Source organism: Mya arenaria, chromosome 3 (genome assembly GCF_026914265.1).
Source record: "Mya arenaria isolate MELC-2E11 chromosome 3, ASM2691426v1".
Classification (NCBI taxonomy): Eukaryota; Metazoa; Mollusca; class Bivalvia; order Myida; family Myidae; genus Mya; species Mya arenaria.
In genome coordinates this window covers 61,893,994-61,910,256 of record NC_069124.1, presented here as the reverse complement: position 1 = coordinate 61,910,256, position 16,263 = coordinate 61,893,994, and the positions used below count along the sequence as shown (strand labels likewise).

Sequence of the window (16,263 nt, the reverse complement as noted above, 5' to 3'; positions counted from 1 at the left end):
TGACGTCATTTTTACATCACGCATTGGTGCATTCATGATATGACGTCAGCAGAGTGGAATACTGCCGTATTGCGCTGAAATGGAACAAGGACTACCGTAATTTGCAATGTGTATTGCGTGTAGATTTATAAGGGGCAAAATAATAAAAATAAATACACTCAAAACAGAGGGTGTGGCTTTAATGGTTACTTACGTAAAGCGGCACGGTCTCTCTGCCGTAACAGGAGGGTGGGGTTATACACTTGGCTAATATTTGACGCCTAACAAGCTTCTATGGACATGGACATTAAGTAGGAACGTTAGTTTTTTAATGGTAACTAAACATTATTTTGCATAAATATTAATCGGATGGCATAATTTGGACAGTTAATTATTTTCTCACTCCGTTGGTTTTGTTGTATAAATTGTTGATAGCATATTTATCTTTTATTGTCCACACAATAATATAACACTTAGTCATGATACAACGTATTTTTAGTTACATATTGTCTTGACAGTTGTAAGAATTTTTATATTGATACAATACAATGATAATTTTTATCGAATGATGGAGATAGATTTTTAAAAAAGACAATTGATATAAAACAGTAGTTCTAACATCTGAAAGAGAACAAATCACATAACAAAACCGAAAAACCAATTAAATTGCTTTACTAAATAAACGTTTCGTCGCTGTAAACACTTTCCTGCAGATTCGTAGTTTGCTTTCTTGAACACAGTTTGGTGATGTTCTCCCTTATCTCAGTATCAAATAACCAGAAGAGTGGAACGACTCCAGCACTGGCGGCGCCCATGAGCGTAAAAACTTGGTTAAGCGCCATTGATGGGATACAAGATTGAAAACTGCATACGGACAGCAGCAGACTAATGCTCTGGAAGGGAAACCATAACACGGTGTTCACCAGGTTCACCAAGCACACCGCCACGATTTTAGAGGACTTGCGCTTTGCAACTGCCCCTCCTCTTTCGTTACTGCTGTCAGTATCCTGTCGATCGATTCTCTTTTGTACTCGGTTAGAATTTGGAGTTTCAATGTCTCCTGGTATGTGCAGAGGTGTCGTGTTTGTTTCCTCTAATTCGAAGTGGTTATTGTTTATTGTGTTCCTGTCCGTTTCGAATACATTAGCCTGGATCGACGCATACTGAAACCTCAATAACAACATTCTGAATGTTAAAAAACCTAGAATCGCGAGAGGGACAAAGTATGTCAACACTGGGCACAGAATTGCAGCTTCGATTGTCACTATGACGACGCACTGGTTTGTCATTTCATTAAATGGAACTGTACCAGACGTCCAAATAGGAACGACTATAACAAGACCGATAACCCATGGAGTACAAATTATGCCTTTGGTCAGTGATTTCTGGAACAGCCACAAATATAGTTTCGGGTGGGAAGCGTGGATGAGTCTATCACAACTGATGATTAACACAATTAAGAAAGCAACAAATGGCAAAAGAATGTCTGCAATAACCCAAATCCTACATAGTGGCTGACCTAGTTCCCAAACGTGAAGAATATAATAGACTGTAAGTGGTAGGACGAATACACTTATAAATATGTTTGTGACAGAAAAGTTAATAACTTGTAAGTAGAAGGCGTCTGACTTTGTTCTTTGGCTTGCTAAGCAGGCACATATTAACACAATGTTAATAAAGCATGTCCAACATGCAAGAATACCTATAAAAGTGGCAGAATGTCTATGGATACTGCTCAAAAATGATTCATGCATTTTCTGATCGTAGTAAATATTGTTCGTGTAGTGGTCTGGCGTGTGGTAGTTATAGTCGTCAGTATTGTTTTCGTGTTGGGAATAATTCCAACCGGCAATGTTGCTGAAAGACTCATTTAGAAGGTAAGCTACTTTGTGCGATCCGTTACCCAACATAGTTACCGGTAGATAGGTGGCATTAAACGACAGGTTCATCATTCAAGAGAAATGCCTGAAAATAAAAATACAATAATACAGAAGGTATAATAAACGAATACACATGTAAAAGTCATTATAAAGTTACAAAAACTAATGTTTGGAAAAAAACATTTATGTATTGTTTGTCGGTGAACACTTTAAGTATAAGCAATTTCTTGGATGTTATGAGTTTCTAATTTTCTTGTACTTGTACGTGCAACATTTCTTTGTAAATGGCTCGGAATGATTTGTCATTTTATTTAAGGTACACACTTTATTACTGAGGTATCATATTCAATAATGGTTCCTTTTCTTAGAATTGAAATTATCAATATAACAAGCCTTTCACATTTAGTAAAATAATAGTAATCGTACTTTTAGACGTCGTCCTCATAACTATTAGTCATAGATAATTAATTTGACGAAAACAAAACAACAAAAAAACATTAACTCCTATTTCCTGAGTAATCTCCACTTACAGCTTTAACATTTCTAAGAGCGTTGTTATTTCTTACAAAAAATATCAGTGGAAATACTTGAATTCACTATTCATCAAAACAAAGAAAGTACTGAATATCATTAAGTGCGCAGAAACTACATCAGTTTGACCTCCATATCTTAAGTGGCGTTCCTACTAACAATGCGATATCAATACAGAACATATTGACATTTTTTGTAACAAATTGCTTTCATGAAATATATGATGAAAAGGGCAATGTTTTAAAAGTTGTATAGCATATAACAGGAAATTGGCAACTAATTCGAATAAATTTACTTCTGTAGCATCACTTCCAGTTACCATGGTAGATCAGAAGGCAATGACATAGAGCAAGTCAAACTAGTGGTTGGTAATATTTCAGTGCGCTCAATCCGTTTTTAAACCTGAATTGGTAGACTTCCCACATATCGTAAGGAGAAAAGGAGAACTGCAATACGAGGCAGCAAGAATTGTTACCGGTCTCCCACGTTCAGGTTCATTCGCTAGAATAATCAAGGAAATTGGCTGGGTTTCATTGACGGATATAAGAAAGACTTAAAAGTTAATATATACACATATCCACGATGAATAGTTATGCTCAAACCGTGTATACATTGTAATTGAAATATTTGGATTTATACTGTTGAAACCATTTGTTTTCAAGCGTAAACTTTTTTTCTATTTTAAATAACAGTGAACTTGACCACGTACATCAAATTACAATCGCAAGGTACATATCAACGTCAGATTGCCACATATAATGTTGCATAACTACAATCAATTTCAACAACTGATATTGAGCGGAGGCAGTAACAGTGACCTTGACCAACATACCCCAAATGCAATCCTAAGGTACGCTTTTACACAGCCATTATACAAACCGTTTTTATCACTATTCGTCAATCGTTACCTAGGTTATTCAGCGGAAACAATCTTCCCAAATTATTGTTATGCAACTACATCGATAAATATGAACCAGGCATCAGGAGCAACTATATTTTTGTGAAATATATACGCCACACATTTCGTTAAGAGTTCAATAACTCATTAGACCTCTTTCAAATTCAGCGAACCTTCAGTACTTCGGAACTGCCCATCAAGAGAGCACACGTTTAATAGAAACATACTAATGCTTATCAAGAAGACCATCTGATAAGAACCCTATTGAGATTATGTTCTGTTCGCTTAGATGCAATGAAACGTCAACAATGGCTAAGGAGTGTGTGTGGGGGTAGGGGTGGTTATAATTATAAGAGTAATTGTTTTCAAGGATCAAATTAACATTTGTAGCATTATTGGAATGTGAATTAGGCTACATTGTTAATGCTGAATGCATAAACCGTTATTTTTACTACTCTATATTAAACAACTTAAGATTAAGAGGACTCAACTAAAATATCTAGAATTTTGAAGTATTCTCTTCATTCAACATGCCAACGGATTACTGATAAACTTATTAATAATGACTTGTCTGCCTCCAACTTGTTTTTAGCTTGGGTACAGAAGGTTGGAATGAAAACAGCAATAACAAAACACGAACGCCAAATTTAAACGCAGCAAGATAATTGAAAGAACAAAACAACATTGTAAAATAACATAATCTCTATGGTTCATAGCTATCATAAGTCTATTAATAAATTAAACGTTTTAGTCCATTTACAGGAAGGCAAATAATTCTCTAGCGCTCTAATTGGTTCCAATTAAAACAGAATGCCAAAGAATATAGTTCTGATTTTTATGTTATATATAACAATTAAATAAGCGAAAGAAAGACCGATTTGGAAATTATCAATTCTTCTTCACAAAACTAGTAAAAAGAACAATAATCAAATTTAAAAGGATACTAAACAAGTAGTTACCAATTTTGAAAAGTTTCTTTCGAGTTTACAGTTTGGATAATTTATACGCCCTCCATGGACTTGGGGGGGGGGGGGGGGGGTACAGATTTGCAAGTGTGCTTCAATTCGTTGAATTCTCATTCGATACATATATACCACGCTCCCTATCGTAACGAAATTTAGCCTGTTGTGTTCTTCATCCGTGGTCGTTTTGGCCTTAATTCCAAACATGTGTATATGGCTCTACATGTCAAAAGTGTTAGTCTTATAGCTCCCAGATGGGAGTATATGAGAACCCTTGACCGTCTTCCCTTGTTACACAGCCCCATTCTCTATAAACGGAAAAAGCTATACGTAGAATTAGTTTTGAGTATAAAACTTGTATCAAAAAACCTTTCTGCCAAAGTATGAACGACAAATGCTATTTATTGCTTATGGCTTAATTATCTGAAGTCCAGACATAATAATTACATGTTTATTGAAATTGGAGAACCAAGTGGCCGTGTATTCACATTTTTGTTTCGGTCATATTTTGCGGTTAATATAGTATTCCATTCCAGATAGCTGTTATCCATTAGATTGTCGATATTTCCGGTACAAAATTGAAGTGTAAGGTTGGTACAAGGTAGACCCTCCATTGAGTACGCGGAAATGAATATTACATATTGGTTCAACAAACAGAAAACTTAAAGAATATCTGCCAAGATCTGAGGGTCATGAGGCATCAAACACAAACAATATTTATATGAAAAATCTACAAAAAACAAGTACAGTAGTCGAAATTTAAAACATAAACCCCATTTAATGGCACAGTGTCAACGCCAAAGAAGGCTAAGCATATATATTTTCACTTAAAGTTCAATCACTAGAGGTATTTTAAGGAGTTTGTCTGTCGATAGCGTTTTTTGCGTATATTTGACTGCAGTTCACTTTGAGCCAGGGTGCCATAGTTGGTATTCTAGCACACCGGATAGGCATTTCCGGTGAATTCAGCCGTGCTGGAAAACTCCATCTGGCATCCCCCCATGCCAGATGAGTCACGCGTTGTGACGTAATAATTTCAATTTCTTTTATAAAACACTTTATGTAATCATTATTATGAGATTTAAATAGATGAGTTCCATTAACATTAACTTTACAAAAATAAAATTTAAAACACAAAACAAAATAACCCTTAAAAGACGTGATGTCAAAGGAACTTATTGACTTATGCAGCGAATACAAATTACTGCGCGTCATGACGTCAGTAAACAACATCGCACGCGCGTTTTGGTGATGCACAAAAATGCTTTTTTATATGTATTTTGTTCACAAAAAATGTAATTTAATGTATGCTAGAAAAATATCTATCATGTGTGTCCGTTCCGGATAGAAAAATCCGACCCTCGGGCACGCAGCGTAGCCGGTAACTCGGCAAGCCTCGTTACCTTGCAACGCAGGTGCCCTCGGGTCGGATTTTTCTATCCGGAACGGGAACACATGACAGATATTATTATTATGGTCGTTAACATGGTAACCAATAGGACCGCAATTGTGTAAGCCAATGACTTTTATTAATGCATATATTTTAACCATTTAATCTATACAAATATAGATTATATGCATTTGTAGTATATAATCTTCATAGGTAAAGCATTCTAGCAAACTGCCCACTAATGTCACCAAAGGTTAAATTCATTTAATAATTAAAACCAAAAATAACCTGAAAGTTTGAGATTTTACGTATATTTGTCTTCGATTTCAGGTTATTAATGGTAAGTTAGGTACCAATAAGTGCAAGTGGAATGTGCAATGCATACATTTTTAAAAAAACAAACCATACTTTACACAAGGAACATGTTTCGGTTGTTGTGAAAAAAGAAGTTGATTAAACGGACATAGGTCAGGCACAATATTGTTTGTATGAGTCATTACAATAAGTGGTTGACTTATCGTATTGTCCAGATTTCGTTGTTATATTGATATGATGGTTCTAAGAACATATGTTTACCCTTTAATTTATATTGAAAATGGACATTTGAATAACAACCAACATTTATTGGCAAATCGGCATATTGCCTTTTGCTATTTACAATGCAAATGTAAAAACGTGTTACTTCTTTCTTTCCACAGTTGTTACAGGCGTCCGGAAGGTAAACTGTCAAAGAATGTTTTGTCTTTATAACATGTATAAATAAATATTGTTTTGGTCCTTGCCTTTGCTAATTTATTTAAGTGAACATTTACATTGTTTTGCATTATATCAACATTTTAAGTTTATGGTGAAGCCCGACAAAGGGTACTAAACTATTGTAGTTTTGGTAAACAGGTTTAAATCTGAACATCACATTATAAGTTCGTTAAGGATATTATAGCACCAATCATTTCATGTACACATTGGCCACTCTTTGAACAAAGCTAACATTTACAACGACAAATATCTAACACTATCTAAAGCATCCATTATTTGCCTATGAAGAGTTGTTGATGAACTCCTTGTATGGAAATGGATTAAATCAGTTTCTTTCTCAAAAAAGCTATTATTTTCAGAGACATTTTGCCGCTTTAAGCAAATCTGTACACATTAATCTTTATGTTTGGTATGGAAGCTGCTAGGTTAACATTGGAAACCTTATGCCGGACAACTTAAAAAACGAAGTTAATGTCAGTTAAAGGGGATTCATTATATATTGAATTAGCCAACATGTTGTGATGGGAATGTTAAGAGGCACTTTGCTCAAAACCTACCAAACACTAGGCGAGACACTTAAACCCATACAAACAACGCTAACAAGACATATGAATACTTATAAGTGGAAAACACCTTTAAGAAAATTGCAATATCTTTAATATTAAGGAAATGTAAATATGCATCAAGAAGTAATAGAACAAATTCTTGTCGAACGTTAAACAAGGTTTGTGCAAGTATACCTAGACTGATTGTTTTATTACTTTTTATACCTTTTATAACAGTAACAAATGATGAGTATCAAATCGAAGATGAGATTTACCTTTTACGTTTTTTTTTCTTTATTCAGGATTGCTGGGTTAAGGGTGAGTTTTTGGTTGAAACCCCCTAGTAAATTAACATTCAACTAACCGTTCAAAGGCGGTACCTAACAATCCGTGATAAACATACCTAGTTTTATTATACAGTATATATGCTATGTGCTGTTTGAGGAGATTTGTGTTGTTGTTTCTTGTTTGTGACTTATTGTTTTTCTGTTCTATGTCGTTGGCGATTACCCTTTGCCTATAAATTGGGTTTATGTTTAAACTTTTGGCTACAGAGCTTGTTTCTTTTTTATGCCTAAGCAAATTCATATTCAACCTTGCTTCAATCTCAATGCTAAATGTAATCCTATGATGATGATGTAAGAGATTATCAAACACCAGTCACTTCAATCAAAATGCTCACTACTTTGATAATGATAATGAAATATGTACATACACTAAGAAGCGAACAATAATCTTGAGTGATGTAAAATCAATATCCTGGTCCAGAAGATGAAAATATCAAAGACTACATTTACATGAATGAAATAAAAGAAGCACAAATGTCTATACATTTTTAAAAGCAAATAAGAGTATGAGAGACGTTGCCAAAAAAGCAACTCCCAATCGACTTTCCTACAAAACTAAGGATATGTTTTAACATATTAGCAATATGAAATAAAAGTTTCATTGCATAATATTTAAAAAAAACAAAATTAATATATCAAATAATATCATTCAATATAAGTTCTTCTTACGCTCATGTATCATGAAATGCACTGATGAATTCAAAACCAAACAAAATACCTTCGAAAGTTAACTATAACTCCATGTCACATCCAACGCGCTATAATGTTAGTGTTTACCGTTCGGCTGTTCTAACCGACTGGAGCTCTCGTAGGTAGTTAGTTATGTTGTTATAAAGCAGATCCCTTCACCGGTGAGGCGATATTGGAATACGCTTACATAGCTTTGAATACTATGTGTCATACGATATATAGTTTTGTATTGAATAGTTGTATCAATTGCTTTATTTCAGCTGGTATATTTACTAAAAATATGAAACTCAGTGTTTTCAATGGATTCTGTCAGACAGCAAAATAAAACTCAGTGTTTCCAATGGATTCTATAAGACGGCTTGTAGAATCAATATTGGTTTACATCGTAAAGGCCATGCGAAGGTATCCCTGGTGGGGTTCGAACCCACAACCTCTTGGGTGACAGGCGGGTAACTAGTAGTAGTAGTAGTAGTAGTAGTAGTAGTAGTAGTGGTCGTCGCCGTCGTCGTCGTCGTCGTCGTCGTAGTAGAAGAAGAAGAAGTAGTAGTAGTAGTAGTAGTAGTAGTAGTAGTAGTAGTAGTAGTAGTAGTAGTAGTACTAGTAGTAGTAGTAGCAGCAGCAGCAGCAGCAGCAGCAGCATCAGCAGCAGCAACAATAGTAGTAGTAGTAGTAGTAGTAGTAGTAGTAGTAGTAGTAGTAGTAGTAGTAGTAGTAGTAGTAGTAGTAGTAGTAGTAGTAGTAGTAGTAGTAGTAGTAGTAGTAGCAGCAGCAGCAGCAGCAGCAGCAGCAGCATCAGCCGCAGCAGCAGCAACAATAGTAGTAGTAGTAGAAGTAGTAGTAGTAGTAGTAGAAGTAGTAGTAGTAGTAGTAGTAGTAGTAGTAGTAGTAGTAGTAGTTGTAGTAGTAGTAGTAGTAGTAGTAGTAGCAGCAGCAGCAGCAGCAGCAGCAGCAGCAGCAGCAGCAGCAGCAGCAGCAGCAACAGTAGTAGTAGTAGTAGTAGTAGTAGTAGTAGTAGTAGTAGTAGTAGTAGTAGTAGTAGTAGTAGTAGTAGTATAGTAGTAGCAGTAGTAGCAGCAGCAGCAGCAGCAGCAGCAGCAGCAGTAACAGTAGTAGTAGTAGTAGTAGTAGTAGTAGTAGTAGTAGTAGTAGTAGTAGTAGTAGTAGTAGTAGTAGTAGTAGTAGTAGTAGTAGTAGTAGTAGTAAAAGAAACAGTAGTAAAAGTCACCTAAAATTGTCAATATCAAACATTTACTGTCATTTTTATACGATGAATGTATTTTGTTCATCATACGGACAACTTTTGCAGAATGAGTGTGATCTCCAGTCCGAAAATGCGCCTTGTTGACAAGCGAAATGACGACACGTTGTGAAGCTTTGATTTGTTACTCATATTATCACCAATATTTTAATAAATGGTTATGCTATTAATAATTTATCATTGTATAATGGTATTTGATCACTTCAGAACGTAAGTAAAAAAAATCAGAAATGAATTTGAAAAATGAATCATTTAAGTCTCAATTGATTGAATAAGGAACTCTTTGATTCAACACATCATAAACATACAAGAGGTAACAACGGATCATAAATTTTCATATATATATATATAAATTCCCAATGCCTTCCAATTGAAAATAGTCTATTGAATATACTTGTGTCTATTTCAATGTCAAATTTATCTACAGAACCAACAACTTACTTGATGCGGCATATAGAAAACAGCATATGAGGACCTTTTCAAAATTCATTTATTTTCGTAAGCCTTCTATTTTTAACAGATTCTTTAATTTACTTTATAGATTTCCTTTATCATCGACATATTTTTTACAACAGAGTTTTATAGTTTTGGTGTATTCTCTTGATGTATTGCTTTTTTGCTGTGTACAAAATAAAAAATAAACCTCTGAAAATTGTTATGAAATTAATGCCATTTCTGCTTCTTCTCAATTTTTAGTACAATTCGTGTGGGTAAATTTTAATCTTTTTTATTGGGACATGACATATAAAATGGATTTATTTTTGATGAAACTGTTAATTTATGACCACTGAAGACATCCGCTTTTTATAATTAAACAATTACTAGAAACGACGCAATGAGCGGTTTTAAACTCAGAGAATATGGAAATTTGTTCGATGTTCTCATTATCTACAGAAACGCCTCAAATATTGTTCATCCTCCTCATATATTTAGCCCGCCACAGCTGGGGCCCTACAAGGTTGGGTGCACTTCTCCTTCTTCTTTCCATGAAAGATAAAGCTGATATCTTGGAGAGCACAATAAGGCGTTCTGCGGGTGATAGCTCTGTCGCCATTTCAAATTCTAACACAAATGGCACAGAAACACCGATCTACAGAAAATCTTCGACTGGTCAACACAATAGCTGGTACAATTCAACACTTCAAAAACAGAAGTTATATTGTGTTCACTTACTAACCAGCAACGACCATCTTTCTTGTTCGCTTCTTCGCTGCTTATACTTTGTGATCGTGGCAAACATTCAGGAGTCACATTGATGATACATGGTACCATCACATACATTCGATCGTTCGTTCTGCCAGGAAAAGTCTTAAAAATATTACTTTAGTCGTATTTTGTTTTATCAAATTTATTAACTATATTTCAGACGCATTCTAGATAACGCATCACTTATCTGGAATTGTTGTACAATTGATGAAAACGAGATCGTGGACATACTGCAATACGAAGCAGCAAGAATTGTTAGCGGTCTTACACGTTCAGTTTCATTAGCTAGAATAATCAAGGAAATTGGCTGGATTTCGTTATCGGATAGTAGAAAAATGTAAAAGTTAATATAAACACATATCCACGTGAATAGTTATGCTCAAACTGTGTACACATTGTAATTGAAATATTTGGATAAATATTGTGTTAGCCATTTTTTTCGAGCGTAAACCGTTTTGTATCCCCGCACACCTAATTACAATCCCGAAGTATATCAACGTACCACCTTCTAAGTTGCATCACTACAATCAACTAAAACTAGATATATTTAGCAGAGACAGTAGCAGTGACCTTGACCAAAATACCCAAAATGCAATCCTAAGGTACGTTTTTACAGAGCCTTTATACAAACCACTTTTATCACTATTCGTCAATTCAGTTATTCAGCAAAAACCATTTCCCCCCTAGTTATTGTTATGCAGCCAAGTAACATAAATAAACCAGGCAGCAGGAGCAATTATATTATTTTTTTGAAATAAACGCCACACATTTCGTTAAATGTTCGATGACTCACAAGACCTCTTTCAAATTTAGCGAACCTTCGGTACTGTCCATCACGACATCACACGGTTAATACGACACATGTTAATGCTTACCAACAAGAGCCTCTGATTAGAACCCCCTCGAGACTAAGTACTGTTCTTTTTTATATAATGGCACTTCGACAAAGACGAAGACTAGGGGAATAATAAGATTAAGAACATTTGTTTTCAATGATCAAAATAACTCTTATAGCATTATAGAATGTTAATTAGGCTATCTTGGTATTGCTGAAAAGTTATTTGTACTACTGTGTATTGAACAGCTAAGATTAAGAGTACACAACTTAAAGATATAGATAATTGAGGTATTTCTTTCTTTCAACATGCCAGCAGAGTTTGGATGCACCAATTGATAATGACGTGGTTGCCTGCTCGTGTACAGTTAAGTAGAAAAAACCCATAACAAAACGCAAACGTCAACTTAAGCACGATAAATGAAAGAACAAAACAACATTGACAAATGACAGTATCTCTACAGTTCAAACTAATCATACGTCTATTAATAAAATAAAAGTTCTCGTTCGAATTCCAGAAGGGCAAATAACTTGTGCTCTAAAAGCTAACAATTTAAACAGAATGCCTGACATAAAGTTTTGATTTTATGCCATATATAACAATAAAATAATTGACCGAAAGACGACTTTGAAATTATCAATTCTTCCAACCAAAACAGCAGGAAGAGCAATACCACATACATGATGGTACTTAACAAGCAGTAATAGCACTTTAAAACAAAAAGGGATGATTGACTAAATTTTAACCAACACCAATAACAATTTAAAATATTTATAATCACACTAAAACAAGACGTAACCATTGATTTTGTTTTGTCTTTCACGAAGAACAAAAAATAATTTAAACATAATTATTATGGTACTAAAACACCAAGCTTATCCTGTGATCTTGTTTATCCGTGTTCGTTTTGGTTCTTGGTTTCCAAACGAGCGTATATGACTCTTATGGTTAACACTTGAATCATGAAAGTGTGATTCGCAAAGGCAATTTGTAGGTAAAGTATTTGTCTAACCTTCCATTTTTAAAATATTCTTCTTAAAATATGCTAGTTCCGAGGAAGAAGTGTGAGTCTAGGAGCAGCCGAAAGTGAATGAATGAGAACCCTGAACCGTCTGCCCTATAACCCATACCCGATATTATTCGTTCTCTAAATACGGTAATAGGTATATGTAGATTTAATTTTTAGTGTTACCCATGAACCAAAATAGTATGTCTGCCAAACTTTGAATGTCAATCGTTATTTATCTACAAATGGATTAAGGAATGTTAAGTCCCGACATTAGAATATCATTTTTACTGTAATTGAAAAACCAAGTGGTCGAGTATTGACATCTTTGTTTCTGTCATGTTCTGACAAACACCGCTCATAAAAAGACCATGCATTTGCTCTACCACTTATAGCACAGTTACTAGAGGTATTTTGGAGTCCCTTTGTCGTTCGCGTTTCATTGCGTATGATTAAATGGGCACTTTGAGCCAGCGTGCTAGAGTTGGCATCATGATCATGATGGTTAACAAGATACCAAAACGACTGCAATTTTATTAGCCCATTACTAGTATAAGTGCATTTGTTTTTGATCATTTTAATGTAAACATATCTTGACTTAAATTTTGTAGTACATATTCTACATATCTTAAACTTTCTAGCAAACATTCCACTCATGACACCAAAGGTCAAAGTCATTTGAAAGTATAAACACAAAACATGCCTGAAAGTTCGAGATTTTACATATATATTTAAAGTTATATATGGAACCAAAGCGGTAACAGGGAAGTGCTATTCATTCATTTCTTTAAAAACAAGCAATATTCTCTACACCAGGAACATGTTTGGCTGTTTTGAAAACGAACGGGCATAAGCCACAACCCTTGTTTGTAGTTGACATCACAATAAGAAGTTTACTTATCGGCTTGACCAGATTACGTTCTAATATTGATACGAGCGGTATAAAACCATATGTTTACCGTTTACTTTATAACAGGATGGCTATAACATTTAAATAAAACCAACCTTTATGGGCAAATCTGCTAAATGCCTTTGGTAATTTACAATGCAAATGAAGAAACGTGTTGCTTCTTTCGTTCACATTTCTTTGACCTTCTACAGCTGTTACATGCGTCCGGAGGTGAATTGTCAAAGTATGTATAATCCTTTTAGATAAATAGTATCATGGCCCTTACCTTTGCTATTTCTTTGGGAATATTTGCATCGTTTTGCAGTTTATAAACAATTAAAGTTCATGGTGAAACCCGACTAGGAGTACTAAACTTTTGTCGTTTTGGTTAACAGAGTCTGAACATCACATCGTTAATAATATTTTAAAACCATCCATTTCATGTGCATTTTTCTTCTTACAAAACGAAAATTCACGACAAATATCTTACACTTTTATGCATCCTTAATTTACCTAAGAAGAGTTGTTGATGGACTCATTGTATGGAAATGGATTAAATCAGTTTCTCTCTCAGAAATGCTTTTATTTTCAGAGACACGCTTAAAGCAATTCTTTACTCAATAATCTTTATGTTTGGCATGGAAGCTGCTAGGTTATCATTGGAAAACTTATGCCGCACAGCTTGTGAAAAACGAAATAAAAGTCAGTAAAAGCTGTTTCTTTGCATATTGCAATGTTGATCCGCTTCAGCAATTCGAATAAAACAATGGAAGTCCAGAAGGCAACAATGTTATGATGGGAATATTTATAGCCTACCTGATATTAGACGAGACATTTGAATCCATTCAGACAACACTATCAAGACATATGTATTATTAGAGGAAAAAACCTTCGAGAGAACTACATTAACTGAAATATCAAGAAATGTAAATATTCATTAATTAGTGATATAACTTTTTAGCAAATTCAATACGTCGAACGTTAGCATTCCTTTTACAAGTATGTCCAGACTGATTGTTTTATCACTTTAAAAACCTTTCATAAAAGTTTAAAACAATATATGCGTATCAAATCTAAGGTATGATTTCATATATAAATATGAGCACAGTTGCTAAATTTATTATGCCTGAGCAATTTCATATTCAATCTTGCTGCAATCTCACTGCCAAGTACAACCCAAGGATAATGATGTAGGAGATTATAAAGCACCAGTCGCTTCAATCAAAAACCTCACTACTTTGATAATGATAACAAGTTATGTTCATACAATGAGGTGCGAGAAATAATCTTGAGTGATGTTATAATTTTTTTTCGTAAAAATCAATTTCCTGTTCCAGAAGATCGTAATATCAAAGACTGCTTTAACATGAATGTAATTAAAGTAACGCACATGTCAATCTTCTTTTAAAACAAATAAGAGTATGAGAGACGTTGCCAAAAACGCAACTCTTTATCTAATTTCCTGCAAAACTAATGAATAGAAATGTTTTAACATAATAGCAATATGAAACAAAAGTTCATTGCATAACATTGCAAATAATAAATATTGAATAGTTTTTTCCCCTTCAAATATCAATAAATACACCATCGATTTTAAAACAAAAAAATACCTTCGAAATTTTACTATTACTCCATGTCACATCTAACGCGCAATAATGTTAGTATTTACTGTTTGGCTGTTCTAGTCGACTGGCGCTCTCTGAGCTAGTTATGCTGTTATAGAGACGATCACTTCACCGGCGAGGCGATATTGGAATACACTTACATAGCTTTTAATACTATGCGCCATACGTTATTTAGTTATTGAATTTTAAAGTTGAATCAATTGCTTTATTTCAGCCGATATATCTATATAAAAAATAAACTCAACGTTTTCAAAGGTTTCTGTCAGCAAGTAAAATGAAACTTAGTGTTTTCAATGGATTCTGATTAGCAGTTAAATGAAGCTCAGTGTTTTCAATGTATTATGTAAAACAGCTTATACAATAACGCTAGAGGCTTTTTTTCTGGGTAGGAATCAGTACTGGTTGAACATCGTAAAGGCCATGAGAAGGTACCCCTGGTGGGGATCGAGCTCACAACCTCTTGGGTGACAGGCGGGCACTCTACCACTAGCGCACCCTCAACCGATTCTGTATTTGATTTTTTTTCGCAAATACAAAACTAATTATACGACTTCTTTATCTCTCTCTAGGTATACCAAAGCGATTTTCATTTTGAAAGCGTGGCTTGATTTTAAAATAAATTGTCGACAACATCGCAGACACTTATCAAGTGATTGTTCTGTGCCTTATTTATGTAGTGTCATTTGCAAGAGAGAGCCACAGATTATTATTATTATTATTATTATTATTATTATTATTATTATTATTATTATCCTTTTCGTTAAATATCACGTGCTTTTAAGTGAACTCATAAACACTTGTTTGCTTGAATTTTATTTGCAATCGATTTATTTGCAAACTTTATCTGACTTATTTAATGGTTTCAACCGTTAGAAAGCTTTTGAGTGATTATTGTGAACGCCTAAGCTGGATAAATGAGCACATACTTCATGACGTACCGGTTTAAATTATTAAAATGTGGCTAAAATATAACACATCCTTATATAACGACAAAACGTCATTATACAAGGGTAAAACATCAATATATAAAGTTATATGTGTTTTAGACAAACAACAATCAACATTGAATTATAATTAGGTTTTAGTACATCCTCACCTAATTTGAATAGTCATGTCAATATATTCAATTTCTGTGTCCTGTTTCTATTATAATAAACAATTTGAAATATGTTTCTTGATACAGCTAATTGTATCAACAATTATTCCATTGTAATAGTAATGATATTTAGTACACTAACTTTGGTCTCCTAGGAAGTTATAACAGCAATGTTCGTGACATTTATGAATATATCTATTAGGTTCTGTTGTAAAATATCCAAGATAAACTAACGCAACTACCGGTTTATTGAAATCATGCAGACATTATTGCTTCAAAATTAGGTTTACTTGTTATAAGATTTATTAATAACATACATAAAGCATTTGCTATCTGTTGTTGCTCTGGGCGAAATTAATATCGCGGCAT

The 16,263-nt window shown here is 34.2% G+C and overlaps 1 protein-coding gene across 2 annotated transcripts; it reads right to left on the bottom strand.

The window, feature by feature from the left end:
- Window positions 1–411: 411 nt before the first annotated feature.
- Window positions 412–14,852, bottom strand: LOC128226738 (5-hydroxytryptamine receptor 1D-like). Of its 2 annotated transcripts, none has more exons than XM_052936763.1 (2): window positions 14,784–14,852; window positions 412–1,944 (listed from the first exon to the last, which is right to left on the bottom strand). In XM_052936763.1, exon 2 carries the CDS (start codon window positions 1,929–1,931, stop codon window positions 654–656), a length of 1,278 nt encoding a protein of 425 aa, XP_052792723.1. In that variant the 5' UTR covers window positions 1,932–1,944; window positions 14,784–14,852; the 3' UTR covers window positions 412–653. The 2 variants fall into 2 exon arrangements, with proteins under 2 accessions (XP_052792723.1, XP_052792722.1); XM_052936762.1 differs by lacking the exon at window positions 14,784–14,852 and adding an exon at window positions 8,007–8,091.
- Window positions 14,853–16,263: the final 1,411 nt, after the last annotated feature.